Consider the following 20,952-nt stretch of genomic DNA (forward strand, 5'->3'; position numbering starts at 1 on the left):
ACAAAGTTCAGCAAGGGATGCATGTTTATAGGCAATAGAAGGAAAAGTTGATGGCAGAAGAACATGAAGCAGAAAAAGAAGATCTTGGATGGATGATGTGGTATCCTGGGTGGAAAAAAAGTAGATTAGCAGAGGTCTATACAGAATGGGCTACCATAGTTGTAAACCTCCAGTAAGCTATCTTGTTTTAAGACTGTCTCAAAATACAGAGTAGACATTTTAAGTAAATAACCTGTGATCTTCTTAAATGGTGTGTACACAAAAACATCCTACTCACTCATCACTTTTTTTTTTTAAATCAAAAACTATGAAGATCTACAAACCCCACCACCTCCAAACCTCAACTGACACTTCGTTAATATAAGCAACCTTGTGTTACTAATACTGTCTCCCTTGTTCTCTCTCCATTATGTTCAACATCCATCTGTTGCATCTTCTTGCTATTTAGTACTCTGGGATCCAACAGAGAAATCTGAAATTTTAGGAATTAATATTTCTGAAAGCATCAGAACAAACTGTTGTCAGCTACATAAACTAAAATGGATAAAGGAATCTTTAAAATATTTAGGAATAAATATTGTAGACGTTGTTTCTGAAACTTTTTTTTTTTACTGACGACCCCTTTCACACAGCAAACCCCTGGAGTGCTACCCCCTTGTTAATATCACTTTTCATAGCAGACTTACTAGCACAGACTTCACAGCAGACTTAGCTAGCTGGGAGGCATGTACTCACAACCCCCATGTAATAACCTTGTGACCCCCTGAAGGGTTGTGATCCCCAGTTTGAGAACCCCTGTATGTAAAGAAACAAAAACTTTTTAAGACAAATTATCTTCCACTGTGGAATAAAATAATAAAAGGCATGGAGAAATGGAATACATATGAAATTTCTTGGCTAGGTAGGGTAGCCTTGATAAAGATGAATTTCCTACCACTATTTTTTTTTCAGTGCATCCCTGTTGGTAACCTTGACGTTACATTAACAACATGGCAGAATGCACTATTAAAATATATATGGAAACGTACAAGACAAATGGTGAGTTCTACAGTTTTGTAAAAGCCTATAAAGTGGGGTTGTCAGGGTTCCTTCCTCACTCTGAACTCTAGGGTACAGATGTGGGGACCCGCATGAAAAACCCCCTAAGCTTATTCTTACCAGCTTAGGTTAAAAACTTCGCCTTGGCCTTGAACAGTATGCTGCCACCACCAAGCATTTTAAACAAAGACCAGGGAAAGAGACCACTTGGAGATGTCTTCCCGCAAAATATCCCCCCAAGCCTTACACCCCCTTTCCTGGGGAAGACTTTATAATAATCCTCACCAATTTCTACAGGTGAACACCTGGATCTTGGATCTTAAGAACAATGAAAAATCAATCAGGTTCTTAAAAGAAGAATTTTAATTAAAGAAAAGGTAAAAGAATCACTTCTGTAAATTCAGGATGGAAAATACTTTACAGGGTATTCAGATTCAAAACACAGAGGATGCCCCTCTGGGCAAAACCTTAAAGTTACAGAAAACAGGAATAAACCTCCCTCTTAACACAGGGAAAAGTCACATAAAACAAAAGATAAACTAAGCCGCCTTGCCTGGCTTACCTATACTGGTTTCAATATTGGAGACTTGGATTAGGATGGGTTGGAGACGATAGATATCTGTCTGGCCTCTCTCAGTCCCAAGAGAGAACAACCACATAAACAAAGAGCACAAACAAAAGCCTTTCCCCCCCCCCTCCCCTACATTTGAAAGTATCTTGTTCCCTTATTGGTCCTTTGGGTCAGGTGCCAGCCAGGTTAGCTGAGCTTCTTAACCCTTTACAGGTAACAGGATGTTCCCCCTGGCCAGGAGGGATTTTATAGCACTGTATACAGAAAGGTGGTTACCCTTCCCTTTATTCATGATGGGGTGGACTAGCTTTTCCCTAATTCGGCTTATTAATTATTATTATTATGCATCACAACTAAAAGATGTGATTAACTGGGTTAACAAAGGACAGGCTTGGCAGAATTCAATTTTTATTTTTTTTATAATTTCAACAGATATCAATGCTTATTTTAAAATAGATTTTCAATTTTTATGCATTTAAATTTTCACAGTTGTGCGAAATTATGAAGGGGTGACAGACAATGAGAGTGTCAGACAATAATTACTGAATGACAGTAGACATTGAGATTCAAAAGTTAAAGCTTTAACTGTTAAAACACAAATGGTCAAAATCACATGTCCAGATATACTTATTTTGGAAGGCAATTATTAAAAAGAGATTCATCTCATGACAAAATGCCAGCTTCTTAGAGCTTCCCGACCTGCTTACTTAATGTTCCAGTAAAGGATCTACATTTTAAACAGAATGACAAAATTAAGTTATTTTTTATTGTTAGCAGTAAGACTTCGATTGCACATTATTGGAAAAATGTGATTTGTCTTCCTATGGAATTGTGGCATAGTAAAATATGGACTGTCCTTGTAATAGAAAAACTTTCATACCAAGTACATAATATACAAGAGAAGCTCCAGAAACAGGATAGATATTGGTCACCCTGTTTAGTGTACACAGGGGAGCACGCCAATAAGCCAGAATATTTATCTAGGTTCTTTGAATATTAACCAGATCCTGAATAAGTAATCAGTAAGGTACAATATACTATGTTGATATTTTATTGTAACTTTGTCTTAATAAAAAGTTACCAAAAAAAAAAAGTTTGGGTGAGAGTGCATCAGTGGAGTTAGAGGGAATAGAGAAAGACTCGGGATTCTGAGAGTATGAATCTTACCCGTAACTGACCCAAAGAATTAAATGTTTCCTTACGTGTTGTTGTGTTATTTGGTGATGCAGTTCCATTGTGTACTGAAGCTTCAACAAGTAGAAAACTAATACAAACAATCAAGAATGAACTGGACTGTTCCATCATGGATCTGTAAAGCAAAGAAAATACGGGAAAAAATTAAAGGCAAATTATTAATTTTTAAAATCATTCATACTCTACAATGGATTTAAAACATGTTTTATTCTCTCCTGTGTTCTGATTGTTTAATCTTAATCTATGGTGGAAGAGGAAAAACCACCAAGCACATGTATTAAATTAGAAATTCTTTAAAAATAATTCAACCAAAGATTTATTAGCTAGCATTCAGTATTAAACAAGACACTCGCTACCACAGAATCAGACGTGAAAAGCTACTGGAAAGTAATAAAAAACACACTTTGAGAACTGTAGCGGGGCAGTCACCCCGCTCCAGTTAGGAAGGGGTTAAAAGCAGCCAAGGGAGGCTGGTTGGGTAGTCAGCCACAGGTGGGGTTGCACCCAGTCAGGGCACAGCTGGCCCTGATAAAAGGGCAGGCTGAGGGAGTGAGAGAAGACTCTTGCTCCAGCTGAGGAGCAGAGAGGACCAGGCTGCCTGGGAGAGCAAGCAGGGTAGCTGAGGCAGAGCAGGGCTGGGGAAAGGCAGGCCAAGCTGAGGAGCTCTGGCCTGGTGAGTCCCCAGGCTGAGGCCTTGCTAAAGGCCAGGGGAGGTTCTAGGGCGGCAGGGAGGCAACTGGGGCTGGAAAGGCAGCAGGTCCAAACCCCCTTGCTGACGATGAGTGGCCACTTCAGACTGCAGTTTGCCCCTGAGGGAAGGGGCTAGATGAGAACTGGCAGTGGGTCACTGAGGCGAGGTTGGTTTAGGGGATTGGGGTTCCCTGGGGAGGGGAGACCCAGAGTGTGGGGGCACTGTTGTGAGAAAGCACCCCAAGGTAAAGGGCACCGGGGTCGGGGGGGGGATGCGCAGCCTGAAGTTCTGTAAGTGGTAGAGATCAGGAGGAAGCAGGCACCGGTAGGAAGACACCGGCCAGCAGGAGGCACTCCAAGGCTCGAAATGAGCTAATTCCCAGATGACCAGCAGGAGGTGCCACGGTGGTGAGTGCCCCCCGTGGTACATATGGTGGAGAACGCAAGCAACTCAGGTCCACTCCTGACACAAGGGAACTATGGGTACTGGGCAAGTTGTGCCACTAGTGGGGGGGGATGATGGATCCCGCCTACGCAGAGGTTTTCTTTCATCCCTGCTTGGGCCCTGGCGTCAGCACCCCGACAGAAGGGGGCAGATGATGACTCACAAGGGAAACCCAAGAGGGACTATGGGAGGTGCAGGGGGCCCTCCAAGAGCACTTGGAGCAGCTGGCAAGGGAGCAGCGGGCCCTAGAAAGACTCCTGAGAAGGGAGTTTACAAAGAGTTGCCGAGAGTGGTGGGAAAAGCCCCGCACCAGGGCCAGGAGGCCAGTGACGGAGTACAGGGCTTGTTAGGCCTGCAAGAGGCATGGACATTTAAAGAGAGATTGTCCCTATTGGGATGGGGGCAAGGAGCCTCACCTAGAGCAGGGGAAGGGACAAGGCCCTGGGAAGGCCTGCTGGGTGAGGAAACCCAGGGACAACAGACATGTTGGCCTCTGGGCGACAAGGACACCTGCAGTGGGAGTGCCCAGGCGCAAGGCGAAGGCCCAAGGTAGCAAAGAGGCGGGGACCCTGCTTTGGCTGCCATGAGCAGGGCCATATTAAGAGGCACTGCCCCCTCAAGGGATGAGGGGTGAAAGAAGAGGTGCCTAAGGACCCAGGGGGGTCGAAGGCCAGCAGCGTCAATGCTGTGGTGATGACGATAGACCTGCCAGGGAGCCATCCCAGAGAGATGGCTGAAAAGGGGACTGGGACAGTGTGGGACAGCAAGAGGCCAGGACCCAGGCTGTTGAGGAGCAGGTCGCAGTCGGGACCCAGACTCTGAAGATGGAGGGTCCAGGGGATGCTGGCATATGTGCGTTGCTGGAGGCAAGGCAGAGGCGAACACCAGGGACATGGCCAGGGAATGGGAGGCAGCCATAGACAAGCAAGAACTTCTGCGTAAGCAGCTGGCTGAAGCAGAGAAGGGGCGAACATGCCCAGAAGGGCATCCCAGGCCACGCCGGGCAGAAGCTTACAAGAACCTATAAGCAAAGGATAGCCAAGATCTTCAGGATCTCAGCAGAGAGAAGCATAACAAGAACCAATGGCTGGAAGCTGAAGCTAGACTAACTAAAATAAGAAAAAAAAACAGATTTTTAACAGTAGGGAAGATTAACCCTTACAACAAACTATGATGGGAACTGGTGGATTCTCCATCTCGTGATTACTTCTAAACACGACTGGATGTCTTTCTAGGTAGATATGCTTTAGTCGAACACAAGCTATTGGACTCAATACATGGGTAAAAGGCAGAAATTTAATAGTGTATGTTATACAAGAGGTCTAAAACTAGACCAGGGGTTCTCAAACTGGGGGTTGGGACCCCTCAGGAGGTCACGAGGTTATTACATGGGGGGTCACGAGCTGTCAGCCTCCACCCCAAACCCCACTTTGCCTCCAGCATTTCTAATGTTGTTAAATATATAAAAAAGTGTTTTTAATTTATAAGGGGGGGGGGGTTGCACTCAGAGGCATGCTGTGTGAAAGGGGTCACCAGTACAAAAGTTTGAGAACCACTGAACTAGATGATCGAATGCAGTGGTTTTGAAACTTTTTTTCTGGCGACGCAACTGAAGAAAACTTTTGATGCCCACGACCCAACGGAGCTGGGGATGAGGGGTTTGGGGTATGAGAGGGGGCTCTGGGCTGGGGAAGGGGATTGGGGTGCAGGAGGGGGGTCAGGGTTGGGGGTGCAGGCTCTGGGGTCAGGGATGAGGGGTTTGGGGTGCAGGCTCTGGGGTCAGGGATGAGGGGTTTGGGGTGCAAGAGGGGGCTCCGGGTTTGGGGCACGGGGTTGGGGCATGGGCTTACCTCCGGCGGCTCGTTGTCAGTGGTGCAGCTGGGGTGCAGAGGCAGGCTTCCTGACTGTCCTGGCACCGCAGACCGCACTGCACCCCAGAGGCAGCCAGCAGCAGGTCTGTCTCCTAGGCGGAGGCATGCAAGCAGCTCCACGAGGCTCTCGCCTGCAGGCACCGCCCCCCCAGCCAGTGCTTGGGGCAGGGGCAGTGTGCGGAGCTCTGTGGCCCTCCTGCCTAGGAACCGGACCTGCTGCGGGCCACTTCTGGGGCACATCGCGGTGTCAGAACAGGTAGGAACTACTAGTTTTTCCATGCCAGATGCCAGGGTCCCTGGTGCTAAGCAAGGTGACCCAGTATCTTGCATTCTGCTACCTAACACTGGGTTGCGACCCGCAGTTTGAAAACCACTGATCTAATGGTCCCTTCCAGCATTATATTCTATGAATCAAACAACTGACCAAGCGTTACAATATTCCTGACATTTTGCACTGGTCAGCTAAGCAAAGTGGTCGGTAAGTCAATGGATCTGTCTGCCCAAAGCCAATCTATCTGTCTAAGGATTTCCCCAGTGTGGTAGAGTCCTAGAGCAGAGCAGTGGGTGCATCTCTTAGCCCTTTGCGTAAAGAGCATAGCCCGGACTAAGGCGTTATGCGTGAGGCATCTCTGGTCCCAGTGATTCACAGCCACCAAATAGCCCTTTAGAGTTGTGGGTTGCTGGTACAACTTTGAGCAACCCAAAACAACCACCTTGGAACAGGTGGCGTCAGCTTCAAGTAACATCTTCTACTACAAAAAGAAAAGGAGTACTTGTGGCACCTTAGAGACTAACCAATTTATTTGAGCATGAGCTTTCGTGAGCTACATGCTCAAATATGCTCAAATAAATTGGTTAGTCTCTAAGATGCCACAAGTACTCCTTTTCTTTTTGCGAATACAGACTAACACGGCTGTTACTCTGAAACCTGTCATCTTCTACTACAGGATACAAACTTATATATATACTTTCACCCACAGTCGTTTAAAACACAGGCACTATCAAAGTGAAATGTTTTCTTGTCATTGTGAAGTCACAGGACTTGGAAAGAGTAAGAACTACATTTGTACTGTTCAATTTATTGGTTATCTGCAAAACTGGTTGATGTGTCTGTAAAAGTAATAGCTCCATTTGCTGAGCCTTATGATACTACGTTTAAAAATATTTTCCTTTTGAAAATGTACAGTTGTAAAACAACAGCTGAAAATCTAGCAGCTTTAAAATAATTTAATTGAAGGCTTTCAAATAAAGAGAAATTCAGATTTACTGGCTTCAGAAAGAAATGTTTCCCAGTTAACTGGTGCGTAAGAGACGGGTTAATGCTCCACTATCAGTTATGAAAACTTCCTATTTCTCTGAAGATGAGAAACAAAGTCAGGAAAGAAACTTACTGGCGGAAGGGTATAAGTGCATCGCTAAGAGTCAAGGGCTGTGATCCCTAAATATTACGTCAGCTGTGAGCGCTACCTGGACTTGGGGAAAAGCTTCAACTAAAACAGTGTTAGAGTTCAGGTAGCTGTTTTCTTTAGAATTCCCTGTTCATTGATAATCTGAATAATTACAGAATAAGATGAAACCCCAGAATTATTCAATCATCAACCTTTCTTAAAATACACACTTAAAAAAGGACAACCCACACACAACTTCTCCCCGATAACGTATCTATTTATACAGGGAGATACATACAGCCCAATGGTGTCTCTCTGCAACAAGTCCTAAAGTTGTTATGACAACAGTGAGGAATACTGGAAAACAACCACCCTGGAAGCCACAACATAATGATAATCACTAATGTCACAGAATTACAGAGAATACTATACAGTAGTGACTAAAATTTCAGTAACTGGCAATGGAAAAATTCTAACAACTCTGTAATCATTATAATTAATAACATGAGGTTAACCAACATAAAGTCTTTGGTTTCAGTGTAAGATTCATCTAAAGTAATCTCTTTGAGGCGGCTTGACTATATAACAAGTACTGTATAACTTTCACAGTATCTGCCTTACTCTGGGCTGTCTCGTATGCTATTCAGGAGTCAACCTTACTTACCCTCCCTATTTCACTATACTCAAGAGTGATTTAAAATGTGACAATAGTCTGTTGGAAATCACGGTGGTCCACAAACCGAATGGAGAAAAGAATTAATGAAGTTAAACTGAAAAAAATCTGGACTGATGTGAATACTTTAATAATTATTTCAGTTTAAACTGCTATTTAAAACATTCTTAGAATCCCAGACTACAGAACTTTTGAGGAAGTGGTATAACTTATATAAATGAATGTACAAAGCAGAAATTTAGCCTAGTATTCTCCATATGCAGCCGCACTTTAACCTGGACGATGACAAAGGCAAGTTATTCACCTCTGTGCCGAATGACCACTAATGCAGTTCTCATGGCACCTGGAGACAAGCAATATTTCCAAGAATCCAGTAAGCAGATAAACTCAGTATTCATGTCAGATTAAGAAAGGCAGCTGATTCCCATTATCCCAGGAGTTTCTGTCAGACTGTTCCTCTGACATTACATTTGCAATGTGTAGCATACAGCAGTATTAGCAATGTTACTCAGTTGAGAAGAGAAATAAAAAGAGAAAAACATTTTGTTCCACTGATCTTTGAAGAAGACTTCACGTGTAGCAACATTTTCACCAACTCAGGAAATACAAATTGTCCACATACTTGTTCAGAAGAGGGCACTATATCTACAGTCTAAGAAAAAGGGCTCAAGTCACACACAAGCATACCAATATTCTCCAATATCTTGTACGCAGTATTATGCTAGATAGGCATTACTCATAAAAACAAGCCTATCAAAAATTATGCAATGATTCTGTGAAGTGTTTAACTTCCAATGAAAGAGGTATAAAGAATTTTAGGTAAAGCCAATTAATTCAGAATTATGGCTCGTTACTGATCATTTAAATCAAAACACCGTTCTGTTTTTTTACTGTGTTCAGTTTTGATACCAGTTTGTATTACTATTTAGGATCTGCCAAAATAAGCTGTAATATTCAAGATCACCTTTCAGCAGCTCAGTACGTCCACTGATATTACCTAACCTAAGATACCACTTCTCGGAATGGACTGAAAGATCTGTTTCTTTGCAACCTGCATGCTGCAATGTAAGTAGTCTGTTACATACTTTCTCTGCCAGCTCATGTGCTTTCCTCAGGCAAAGGAGGGCCAAAAAGAAGAAAACTGTGTGGTCCCAAAGCTGTTAGGTTTCCTCTACATTCCATGCTCTCCACTGGGAATGGTTTAGTAGCTCAGGGAAGGGGCAGGTGGCATGGCTCTCCTTTGTCCTGACATCCAAGGGAAAGTTTCACAGAGAGCAACTGGGTTTATAAAGGGTTAATTCTGCCCTGACATCCCGTCTGCTCCAGGCCACAGTCATGGTCCTGGCAGGACATAGTCAGGATTATTAACTCCCTGGGGAATTTTCCTGTGGAATTTCAGGGGGTTGATGCCACTGTCTTCACTCTAAATTCATGCAGAAGAGCATCTAGAGGTTACAGGAATGGGGTCAGGACACTGACTGGGATCAATTCCACTTCCTCTTGACAGATTTTTGGGGGTGTTTGATTCAGTTTTCTGTTCTTTCATTCCCCTCTATCGCTAATATCAGGGAGTGTGATCCAAACTCAAACCTTCCCTAATGGTTAGAGGCCCCAACTAGCATCACTAAGGATCATCAGCAAAAACTCCAACTTCAGAGGAAAGACACACTGATGGTTATAATCATTACAAGTTCCTCTACCCCAGATATCACAAATTAGGTGCCAAAACTCAAACACCAGCAGTGATATGAAATCTGCAAAGTTAAACTCCATCAAAACAACAATGAAGGAATGCAGAAGAGTTCCTATATTGACAAGAAAAACATGCAACTGTGGTTATTAAAGAATGTTTAAATTAATGATTAATACTTAGTTAGAAAGAGGGACAGAAAAAAACAACACATGCTGCAAAAAAAAAAATCAATTCATTTCCACTATCTTATACAGAATTAAGGAAAAGATAAAACATCCATTGAATTGTGTCCTTGGGTATGAGTCAGTAAGCCCACTGCACTATGATACAGTTTAAAGCTTCATGTTTAAGAATAATCCAAGTTTATGCTTTTACAGTATCAACAGATAAATATAATTACTAAACTTAATTAGTAATTAAGAAAAAACTCAATCAGCAAAAATACAATTTTTTCATCTTGGGAATGAGAGTTTAAGAAGGATAAATAGAATGAGGTAACATCAAGCATAGGGGAAAGAAAAGGGTCAATCAGAAAGAAATTAGAACATGAATGAGAAATATGGCAAATAAGCAAAGAACAAAAATATATTTTTAAACCAAAGAATGTGAATGACTTCTTGATTAGTGCTATTGTATCAATGTGAATGCTAAAAACCTTTCCTTAGTTCTTGTATCCATTCCTAAAGCTTCTTGAGAACTTAATGGATCTGGTTGGAACAATAATTTTAAAAATAAGAAAGCTGTAAGAGTATGACAAAGCAAATAAAAAGGGTCATTAAACATCATCTTACATTTTCTTTCCTCTCCTTCTACAGGCTTGCTCATACCTCCTTGTCTATAAATTCTTTTATGTCTGAGTATACTAAACATAGTGAGGATACATGCTTATTTTTTTTGTGTCAATTTATCCTACAGTTTCAATACACAAACAGGTTCATCATGAACCCTGGTCTATTCTCTCCTGGTCCATTCTTAGATTAGATAACTAATCACACAACAGCCTTTTACAAGATGGATAAGCATTACTTTCACATGCTGCTTTCCTATGAGGACTCTGAATTAGATTTTGTCTTGTTTTGATCTGAAGAAGTAGTTATTTTGAAATATTCTATTGACATTTGGCTTTCAAAAATTATATTAATTAGGTCTAATTGGATGTCTCCTTAAATTGAACCCTTTGATAATATCATACAATATAGTCACCATGGTGAACATATTGCTATTGATCATATGAAAGTTTACATCCAGACTACTTGAGGGCAATACTTACATTGACTCAACTTGCCACACTTGCACCTTAATTTATCACTTCATATTGTCCTTTCTTGCTATGGAGATGAGTACCAGGATGAAAAGGACTTGCTGGAAGAAACAAGCAGTAGCTACCCGATAAGGATATATATTAAGCCCATTATTCTACACAGGGAAAACTCAATAGATTATTGAAAATTCCTGCATTTAGTGCAATGAATACCCCAGTGGAGCTGGTATTTATTTTGGATGCAGTCCACTTCATAAAAAACTATGAGGCTACATTACATTTCTCATTACACATGGCCTACCTGAAATATAGATTTCACCAAGTTAGCACTATAATGCAACATGATGCTAAAGTTAAAAACTCTACACATACAATAGTACACATTAGCTGAAAAGAAAAACTTTCTGCAGTTCCTCAACTTGAAATGAAGCCAGGGATAAAGGTGGAGTCAGTAGGTAAACTGCTGGAGCTTCCATGAGTGAATTCTACAGTTCATTAACTTCTCTTTTACGTTATATGGTCAGTAGAGAAACCTTGTATCCATTGGAGCTTCAGCTAATCTGTTTTAGAATTTACAATGACTTCTCTTTAATACCTTTGAAAAGCAATTGACATCTGACACTAATAAAGGTTTTGGCAGGTTTTCAAAACATTTTATGAGAATAAGGAACAGCAGAGATCTTATACAAAGCATTGTATTTATAGCTGTAAGTGCCATGCCAAAAGACCAGTTTGTACCCACTCTCCTAAGCATGATGGAAGGTAAAATTTCACTTTGTTAATCTCGGTGATTTCATTTTCATAAAAGAAACCAAGAAATGGAGGAAATGATTGCACAATTTGTAGCAGACTTGGGAGGGCTGCAATTGAATTGAGGCACTTCCTGTGACCTCAATGCTGTCTTAAAAAACACCTTTCGTGACAGGCTGGTGTACAAAGTGAGGCAATACAGAAATAGCGTGTATCTGAGCATGGTTTCATATGCCAGAAGGCTGTGGAAATTACTGCAAGGAAATCCGAAGTTCTGAATTCATTTACAAAAAGTGCACAAGACAGCAGAATTTTCAAGATAAACCAAAGGTACTCAAGAATATTGCTCACGTGGCACACTGGCTCAGTGAGAAGCAATGTATTGGTATAAAGGCCTGAAATGCTGACTGTGTTTTAAAAAAAAAAAAAAAAAGAAAAAAAAGAACTCCCCTGCAGACAGAAGAACGTGCCTGTAAGAAAGACTGGCACTGGCAAATGAGAAAAACAACTAATGAAGGTATAGCAAGAAAAAGGGCTGTCCATTTCCTAAACTCAGAGCAAGAAGACTACAGAGAGAAGACACCTACCCGCATTATGTAATGGCTTTCCCATAGATCGGGGGAAGGGGAGCTCCACTTTAAAGGACTGCCAGTTTGGCTGGAAGCAGATATAGGAAATGCATTAATGGTTGTATCAGGATGAAGTACATTATAGTCTTTATAGAGTACATCAGGTTACACTCCGTCTTTCCCTGAATGTTGCAGAGTTGTTCCGTGCACATTCGTAGGGTAACTAGGCACCATGCTGGGGATTCGGGTGGTGTAGATTTAACTCCCTGGAAAAAACAATATTCCCACTTTTTGTGCGGAAGAATGATTAGCCATCTCAACTGGGTCAGTGTCTTAAAAAGATTTAAAGATTGCCAGGAAAGCCACAGTTGAAAAGATCTAACTTGTGTGTTACTGAAACATACTTCTGTTTTCGATGAAGAACTGCATAGCATGAAAAAATCACTGTGAAGCCAATCATTACACAAAAAGAACATGAGTATTTGTGGCACCTTAGAGACTAACATTTATTTGAGCATAAGCTTTCTTATGCTCAAATAAATTTGTTAGTCTCTAAGGTGCCACAAGTACTTCTGTTCCATTTGCGGATACATACTAACACGGCTGCTACTCTGAAACCAATCATTACACAGTGTAGCCAAGCAAAATCATGCAAGTGAAGCATTGCACATAAAATCTTGATACAACTTAACAGAGGGTTAGAGTGTTAGAATTCACAAAGAGATGTGAAGTTTTTCAGAGCCCTGATGAGTATTTGGATCCTGTGATTGTTCCCAATTGTTTTCACCTGGCACCAGCAAACATCAAAGTGGATACCTTAGTTCCCCAAAACATGAGTCAGTTACATTAATTTCAAGGATTACTCATCAGGCTACAGAATAGAATGGTCTTTGTGACCTGACAGATGAAGTATGAATATTGGGCTTGGGCAAAGGCATGTCACAGCGTTTTTTAAAATAGCTAAGAATTCTTTGATAGCTATTCTCATGCTGATCTTGATTTGGTACTTCAGTGGGCATGTGATGTGTCCCATAGTCGGGAAAAGTCATAACTCACATTATAGGGACAGAGGAGGAAAATCCAATTGGCAAAAGGACACTAGACAGAGCAAAAATAAAAAATGAATACATTGGATGGGAAGCAGTGGACATGAATATCTGAGCTCCTGACAGATCAGTCATCCACATCTACCTTTGATGGAAACTGGGTGAAATCCTAGTCTTGCTGAAGTTGATGGGAACTTGGCCATTGATTTCTATGGGGCCAAAATGTCAACCTGTAGCTGGTTTCCAGAGGAAAGTAAAAGTGAGATTCTATTTTTAACTGCCCTAGGATGGAGAGGTCACATTATATGGCAACACAGAGACTTGTATAGATTCTTTTTGCCATTCAAGCACGGAAAGAATTTGCTAGCTAATATTTTTCTAGTTCAGTGAAGACTTGCCTGTGAAGACTTCACAAGTAAGAAAATAGGCAGGTCAAATAGCTTTTCAATCTGGTGCTGAATGTTAAAACAGCAGGAAAATTAGATCTTATGTAGTATTATTCCAGATGACTAAAGCCATCAATTCCATAGAGCTGGTTGAAAATAATCCTAAAACAAGCCCCACCCTGCACCCTTGCAGTATGTCAATGCATACTAGTAAACTTTCAGTGAACAGTGGCAAGGTCCACCTAGACAGTTAGTGCACAGCACACTGGAGTACTTTAGAGCTACACCCCAACTTGCTGGCCTGTAGGTGTTTGTGTAGATGCTTATTTGTCATACTCTGTCTTAGTGCATGTGATCATTATCTACCCTAGAGACTGGCCCCAGCTACTTTGACGTATTACTACTAGTTAGCAGCTATAGGACCTCTGCTGATGATCGTGGTGTATATGTGACCCACACACCTCCTAGGTATGGTGTTCTGTCCCATGTACTGGCACCGAGACCACTTAGAGAGAAATTAATGAGTCTGCTCTATAGCCTAGGCCAACAGGCATATGGCTTTTAGCTCATGCAGTAGAAGCTCATACATTTAGCTCCAGAGGTCCCAGGTTCAATCCTGCCCACTGACGACCAGGGTCTGTTGGCATTACATATACATGGCCATGGCTCAGCAAATATTATGGGGTCCTAGCTTTGTTACTCTAATAACTTTTAAGATAACAGATATTGATTTCATTTCACACTGGGCAGTGCAAAGTAAAGGAGTATAATATAATTATTTAGAAAAGAGCATGGTTTGGGAAGGCCACATCACTCATGCCAACACTGATTTTGGCTCCTCCACGTGTTCCAGATGGAGACCCTATCCTGGATGCCTCTACCCAGGTCTGCCTGCAGCTCCCAGTGGCTGGGAATGGTGAACCGCGGCCACTGGGAGCTGCAGACAGCCAGGCAAATGTAAACAAATGGTCTGGTGGCCCGCCAGAGGATTACCCTGATGGGCTGCAGATTGCCCACCACTGGTCTAGATGAATTTACTATAAGATGGTTGAACAACTGGTTGGGAAAACATATTCAGAAAGTAGTTATCAATAGTTCACAATCAAGCTGGAAGGGCATATCAAATGGGGTACCATAGGGATCTGTTGTGGGTCTGTGGATGATACCAAGCTTGGAGGGATTGCAAGTGCTTTGGAGGACAAGATTAGAATTCAAAATGTTCTTGACAAACTGGAGAAATTGTCTGAAATAAAGAGGATGACATTCAATAAGGACAAATGCAAAGCACTACACTTAGGAAAGAATAATCAATTGCACAAATACAAAATGGGAAAGGACTGCCTAGGAAGGAGTACTGCAGAAAAGGATCTGGGGTTGTAGTGGGTCACAAATTAAATATAAGTCAACAATGTACTACTGTTGCAAAAAAAACCCAAAACATCGTTCGGGGATGTATTAGCAGGAGTGTGGTAAGCAAGACACTAGAAGTAATTCTTCCGCTCTTCTCACCACTGATAAGGCCCCAACTGGAGTACTGTGTCCAGTTCTGGATGCCACACAGGGTAAGATTGAAAAAAATGGATTTGTTTAGTCTGTAGAAGAGAAGGCTGAGGGAAGGACATGATAACAGTCTTCAAGTACGTAAAAGGTTGTTATAAAGAGGATAAATTGTTCTCCTTAGCCACTGACGACAGAAGTAGGAATGGGCTTAAATTGCAGCAAGGGAGATTTAGGTTATACATAAGGAAAAACTAAATGTAAGGTTAGTTAAGCAGAGGAACAAATTACATAAGGAGGTTGTGGAATCTCTGTTATTGGAGGTTCTTAAGAATGGGTTAGACTAAACACCTGTCAGGGATGGTTCTGGATAATACTTAGTCCTGCCTCAGTGCAGAAGACTGGATTAGATGACCTGGTGAGGTCCTTTCCAGTGCTACATTTCTATGATTCTATGTAAAGGAAAAATGCTGAAAGTTACTTTGTGGCCTGAGCTAGATTATATCATTGAAGAGAAAACAAAAGCTTGCCCTTGGCATCAGAGTGCAAGAAATATGCTAGAACATACTCCTATACCTGTGGTCACATCTTGGCAATCCCTGGCAGCACATCCATGACAATGTTGTTTGTCCTTTAGGAGGACATATTTCTTGGTAGTCACTGATTCTTACTTACTGGCCAGAGATTTATGTGATTACTTCTATCTACTGTAAGTGCTAAATGGTTATATTCTGCTGTAACGGCTAGTGAGTGACAGGTGAAGGGTCTATCTTAAAAACTGTTGTATGAAAGTAGCTGTCAAACCTGTAATTTCTGCAGAAAAACAATAAAGAAGGTATTGTTGCTCATCAGCAGTTGTTGTGGTTTCATGTACATTTAAGTTCCAAACTGACCATCTGTAATATATCTGCTTTCCTACTTACAATTATCACATGTCACTGGAGAGGAAAAGTTAAATAGTACCACCACTCTTTGTGACATTATCTGATAAAATATGACCATGTAGATCATTGTTGCTACCACAGTTATATAATTGCAACAAATCTTGTACAAAGTATGTCAAGTAAGGTTTCTATGGAAAGGTTATTTGCTGAATATGATTATGCTATTTGCATGCATGTATCATTTTTGTATTTGAATGTATGAGCATTGGGTCTATACCTGTATTTCAAATATGGTTGCTCCTGGGGTAACACCCACAATGTATTTAGCCTGCACATCTTGGAGGGACTATTCAAGTTAAGTGGTTCATCAAGGAACACTTAACTCACAACGGACCATGGGAGACGCCTATCGACACTTAATGGACTTTCCTGCTATGACTAAGCGAAATCATGCATGGACATGTGACTTGCCCATATGACTCCAAACACCATCTTGCTACCTGTAATTTTCCAGGGAGAACAACGGGTTTCCCTTCACTTGAGAGCAGCTATAAAAGGTGCTGGAAACATCTCCATTTTGTCTCTTTCCCGCTCAAATCTCTGGACTATGAACTTGTACTAATGGGATCATTCTAACCAAAGGACTGAGGATCTTCCAGTGATTTGGAAGCAACCAGAGACTTAACAAGCCAACAGTTTATTCCATCACTGCTACAAGCGTGATCCAGGAAATTTGCAATCATTTTATATGTATTTGATTCCTTTCACCAATTTTAACTCTCACCTTTCTTTCTTTTTATAAATAAACCTTCAGATTTTACATACTAAAGGATTGGCAACAGCATGATTATTGGTTAAGATCTGAGTTACATATTGACCTGGGTAATGTGGCGGGTCCTTTGGGGGATCAGAACCACCCTTTTGTTTGATGAAATTGGTTTTAAATAACCACTCACCTTTAAGTCTAGGGTCTGGGTGTTGAATCCAGGATTGGGATGCTCAAGAAAACTGCTTTTCTGACTTCTTGTTAGCCAGTGTGGTGAAACAGAAGTTTATTTCTGTTGCTGGTTTGGTATATCTTATGGGAGAATAACCACCAGTTTTGGGGTGTGTCTGCCCTATTTCTCAGCAGTTTGACTTAAATTTGGTATTCTCAGCTGTAACCCACAGAGGCATGGTGATACACTATAACAAATTTCACCTTAAAAGTGCTAGTATAATTCTTAACAGAGCAATAAACAGTTTATCTACTTGCAAACTCTGTCACCTGTGCTCTTCCTATGTTAGTGATCCCTCAAATTACAAGTGACAACTCAATAGTAATGAGTAATGACACAGAAATTCTATTACTAAATGAAAGGACTATAACTCTGTCAGACTAGTGATAACATTAATCTCAATTATACATTTTTAATAGGTACCTCTCAAACAATTTTCACATGCACTTTTTTAAAAGCCCTGTTTTAAAATGTTGATAACTTATTAAGATATCAATGTCCCACTTTGGATGTACAAATTAACACTTAGTGCATAAAACAGACATTTTTGTTCTCAGGTATGTAAGTGAGTGCGTGCCCAAAACACAGGTTTTAAGTGCCCAGTTTGAAGCCCAAGATTGAAAACTAGGTCCACACGGTATACTGCCCTCTAGTGAAGGCTTCTTGGTCAAAACCATCCTAACAAGATTCAGCTCTAAATACACATATGTGGAAACTATGCCTTCTGATAAATGGCATGAAGAGGAAGCAAAAAAGTTTGTCTCAAAGGTAATGAAAGCAAAGTGACCCAAAACCAGGGCTATCGGTAAGATAATTAAGCAAACAGACTCTGCTGTACACTGTACTTAGTTCAAAGGAAGACAAGATTTCTTTGCTACATAAACGATGAATTGAACCAAATGTTAGATAACAGACACGTTTGTGATGATTGTGTGTTCTGAATGCCTTTACCGTCTGCATTTTAAAAAGCTATTACAAAAGTATGGTAGACTGTAACATATCAAAAATAGTGTCTAGCTGAACCTCCTTTGGGGAAGGAATAAAATTTTATTGCCTGCACATTTTGACCTTTACCATTTGGCAATAAAGCCTGTGAAACAACTGTGCTTCATTAATACTGTGACCGGTAAAGGAAGTAAGGAGACAAACAAAATTTCAAAACCTAATAATGTAACACTTCATTGAGGTTTCAACATCCATTCTGAATTTTCTGGTGTCACTAAGACTACTTCAGGGGACGAAGGCAGAGGAAGCAAGCAAGAGAAAGAAGCAAAATCTCAAGTAATGATTAGCTCTGCTACCTGACAGTTTCAGCATTAAAATGTTCAAAAATCATGAGTCAGGCCCCCAAAATCACAAGACCAGTTTAAAAATAAATTCATTTTTTAAAAAATAATTCATTTTTTATTTCTTTTCTTTAATTTCTGTTCTGTGACTCTTTGTGGATTACACTTGAATTATATTTTCCAGCTTTTCTCCGAAGACTATGTGGGCTAGAAACTTTCACTAAAAGAAAAAAAAAGGCAAGATTCTCATGAATCCAGGAGTTGGGACTTTAAGACAGACAAAAATATTATAACATTTGTGATAAAAGTCACAGGAGTTCACAACACTGCATTTTTAAATGAACAGAGGAGAAATCTAAAGAAAGAAAGAAAAGCAAAATAATGTTAAAAATGTAAGGCTGACAGCCTCTTGCTCTGTCAAACTCAACATAATTTATAGAGCCAACAATGTGGAGGTGTTAGCAAAGAAATGAGAAAATGTGTGTGTGAGTGTGTGTGTGCACACATGCCACAAATTACAAAGTGGGTGGGAAAAAAACCAACATGTGCCCTATGGATGTGAGAATTTTGCCAGGTCTTTGCCTTGCCAGTTCAAGGATCCCCAGGACATTTTATGAAGAGCAGTCAAATTAAGTGCCAACCACACACTAGAAGCTCAGTTCAAACACTGTCAGCATGCAACAGCGAGTGGGTGAGACACCGAAAATGTGAGTGAACTGATGCAGCACATGTGTAGCACTAATCAACCAGGTAAGGAAAAGGGGCATTCCCTTATATACTAAAAGGAAATGTAAGGAGAATTCTACATTCAATAACAGTAACAGAGTCATCTTCAGGAGGCAAAAATCCCCAAAATCTAATAAAAAAAATTAGGATCTTGGCTTCTTGCACAAGGAGTAGGATTTCTCAGATGAAAAAAATGCAGTGATGTAGAATTAAGCTTTTGGTGAGTTCAGTATATGCTGAAATAGCATTTTTTTCATTTCTTGCTTCTAGGTGTCATAAAAAAATTAAAGGTCTGTTGAAAGAAACCAAAATGTATTACCCTGAGCTATTCAGAAGGACATTAATTTCTTTTTCAAGGAGCCTCATTTTATAACCCAACCCAGTACAATGATGTCAGACCTACTGTTGACTGATCCTCAAATTAGCACAGTCCAAGTGACTTGCATTGCAACGATTAGCTATGCATTTACTCAGTGTAAGCAACCAGCGAACAAGCAGCACTCTTTCAAGAGACCTCTCAGTTTAAGAACTGAACCACAAATAAAAAGAAGTCAAGAGCTCAATTTGCTGCATGTGCATTCTTTGGAAGTCAATTGGAAATATTCTGGGGGCTGAATAATTTCATTCATACGTCTGTTTTAAAAAGACAATGTGTACAACGGTCTATTTTTTCCACATATAAACAAACAGTCTTGTTTTAAAAATCCTCAGCAATACAATAGGATAGGTTTAAAAAGGGATACACTGAAAAAAAGGAAAAATCCATATTTAATGTAACTGTTCACTGAATTGCACCTTGCAGAAATGATTGCTTGATGTATGCAGCAATCTATATAATAAAACGAGCTTTGGAAGGGTAGAAACAATATCAGATTAATTTTCACAAATTAGGGATAATCATTTTATATGTGAAGGGTGAGTGAAGCAAAGAACCAAACTAAACTAATGAAAGGTGTTTTTATTTGAGAACAGTCAAGACTTAATGGGGTGTCTTTATAATCCAGTTACTTTTTCCCTCACTGGAGGTTAGTCAAATGCTTAACCTCACTTCCTCTTTCTTTGCAAGGGGGCTAATGATGTAGGCAGAGTAATGCTTACTCTTCACAAATTAGGTAAATGGTAACCAGTTGAGGACTAATGGTTCCAGATTTGCCAGTGGCTACTTTTTGAGGTTATCGCTTTCAGACATCAGTCATGATACGTTCGTTCAAGGATGGTGTATAGTACAGTAATAGGGCTATTTTTGAAATATGTACTCTGTACTAAAAATAGACATAAAAAGATACACTTGTTAGAGGGCTTTCCCTTCACCCTCCCAGTTCCCTGATTCTCGTCACGCAGACAGCAAGCAGAAAAAGACCAGAAGTCCGAAGTGCAAAGAATGCAATGTTTAGTGGGGTTAGTTTCCAAGCAAGCATATTCCAAAGCCCTTCACACCAGTCGGGCTTATCTCTATACGCCGACAGAGCCCACTCCCCAGTGTTCCATTCCCAGCTCTGATGCCACAAACCATTTAGTCCATGTCCCCCTTCCCAGCGCTGACATGCAGAACATTTGCCCCGTGTCCCCCTTCCCCGCTCTGACACCGCAGAGCCTTGCCTGTGTCCCTGTTCCCTATTCCCGTTCCCCCCACCTGAGCAAGCATGATTCCAATTTCCCTTCCTCCCACTTCCTATTTGACCCCAGTTTATATAGTAATATTCTCAGCTATACCTTAACCAATCATTTTACTGAAATTTACCTAACCAATCCTAACATATTGTAACATAATTCTCTAACCAATTATATCCCACTACCCTAATTAATTTAGACCTAGCAAAATTAATTATACTGCAGACAGAAACAATTAGAGAACCACACAGATTAGCAATAGAAAAGTGGGGGCCATAAAGATAAAACAATACAGAAATAGGGTTTCACAACCACAACCGTTGATAAGTGATTTCTTGCCAGACAGGATGCTATCACTTAAGATCTGTTTCTTTA

At 40.7% G+C, this 20,952-nt stretch overlaps 1 protein-coding gene across 5 annotated transcripts in view; it reads right to left on the reverse strand.

Annotated features, from left to right (window-relative positions):
• PTPRE (protein tyrosine phosphatase receptor type E) overlaps positions 1-20,952 on the reverse strand; it is a 251,991-nt gene that overhangs the window by 98,474 nt on the left and 132,565 nt on the right. For all 5 annotated transcript variants that reach the window (XM_074959153.1, XM_074959154.1, XM_074959155.1 and 2 more), the window contains one exon: positions 2,812-2,918. In XM_074959153.1, the coding sequence (XP_074815254.1) occupies positions 2,812-2,914 (103 nt within the window). In that variant the 5' untranslated portion in view covers positions 2,915-2,918. The remainder of the gene's footprint in view (positions 1-2,811; positions 2,919-20,952) is intronic.

Source organism: Natator depressus, chromosome 7 (genome assembly GCF_965152275.1).
Source record: "Natator depressus isolate rNatDep1 chromosome 7, rNatDep2.hap1, whole genome shotgun sequence".
NCBI lineage: Eukaryota > Metazoa > Chordata > Testudines > Cheloniidae > Natator > Natator depressus.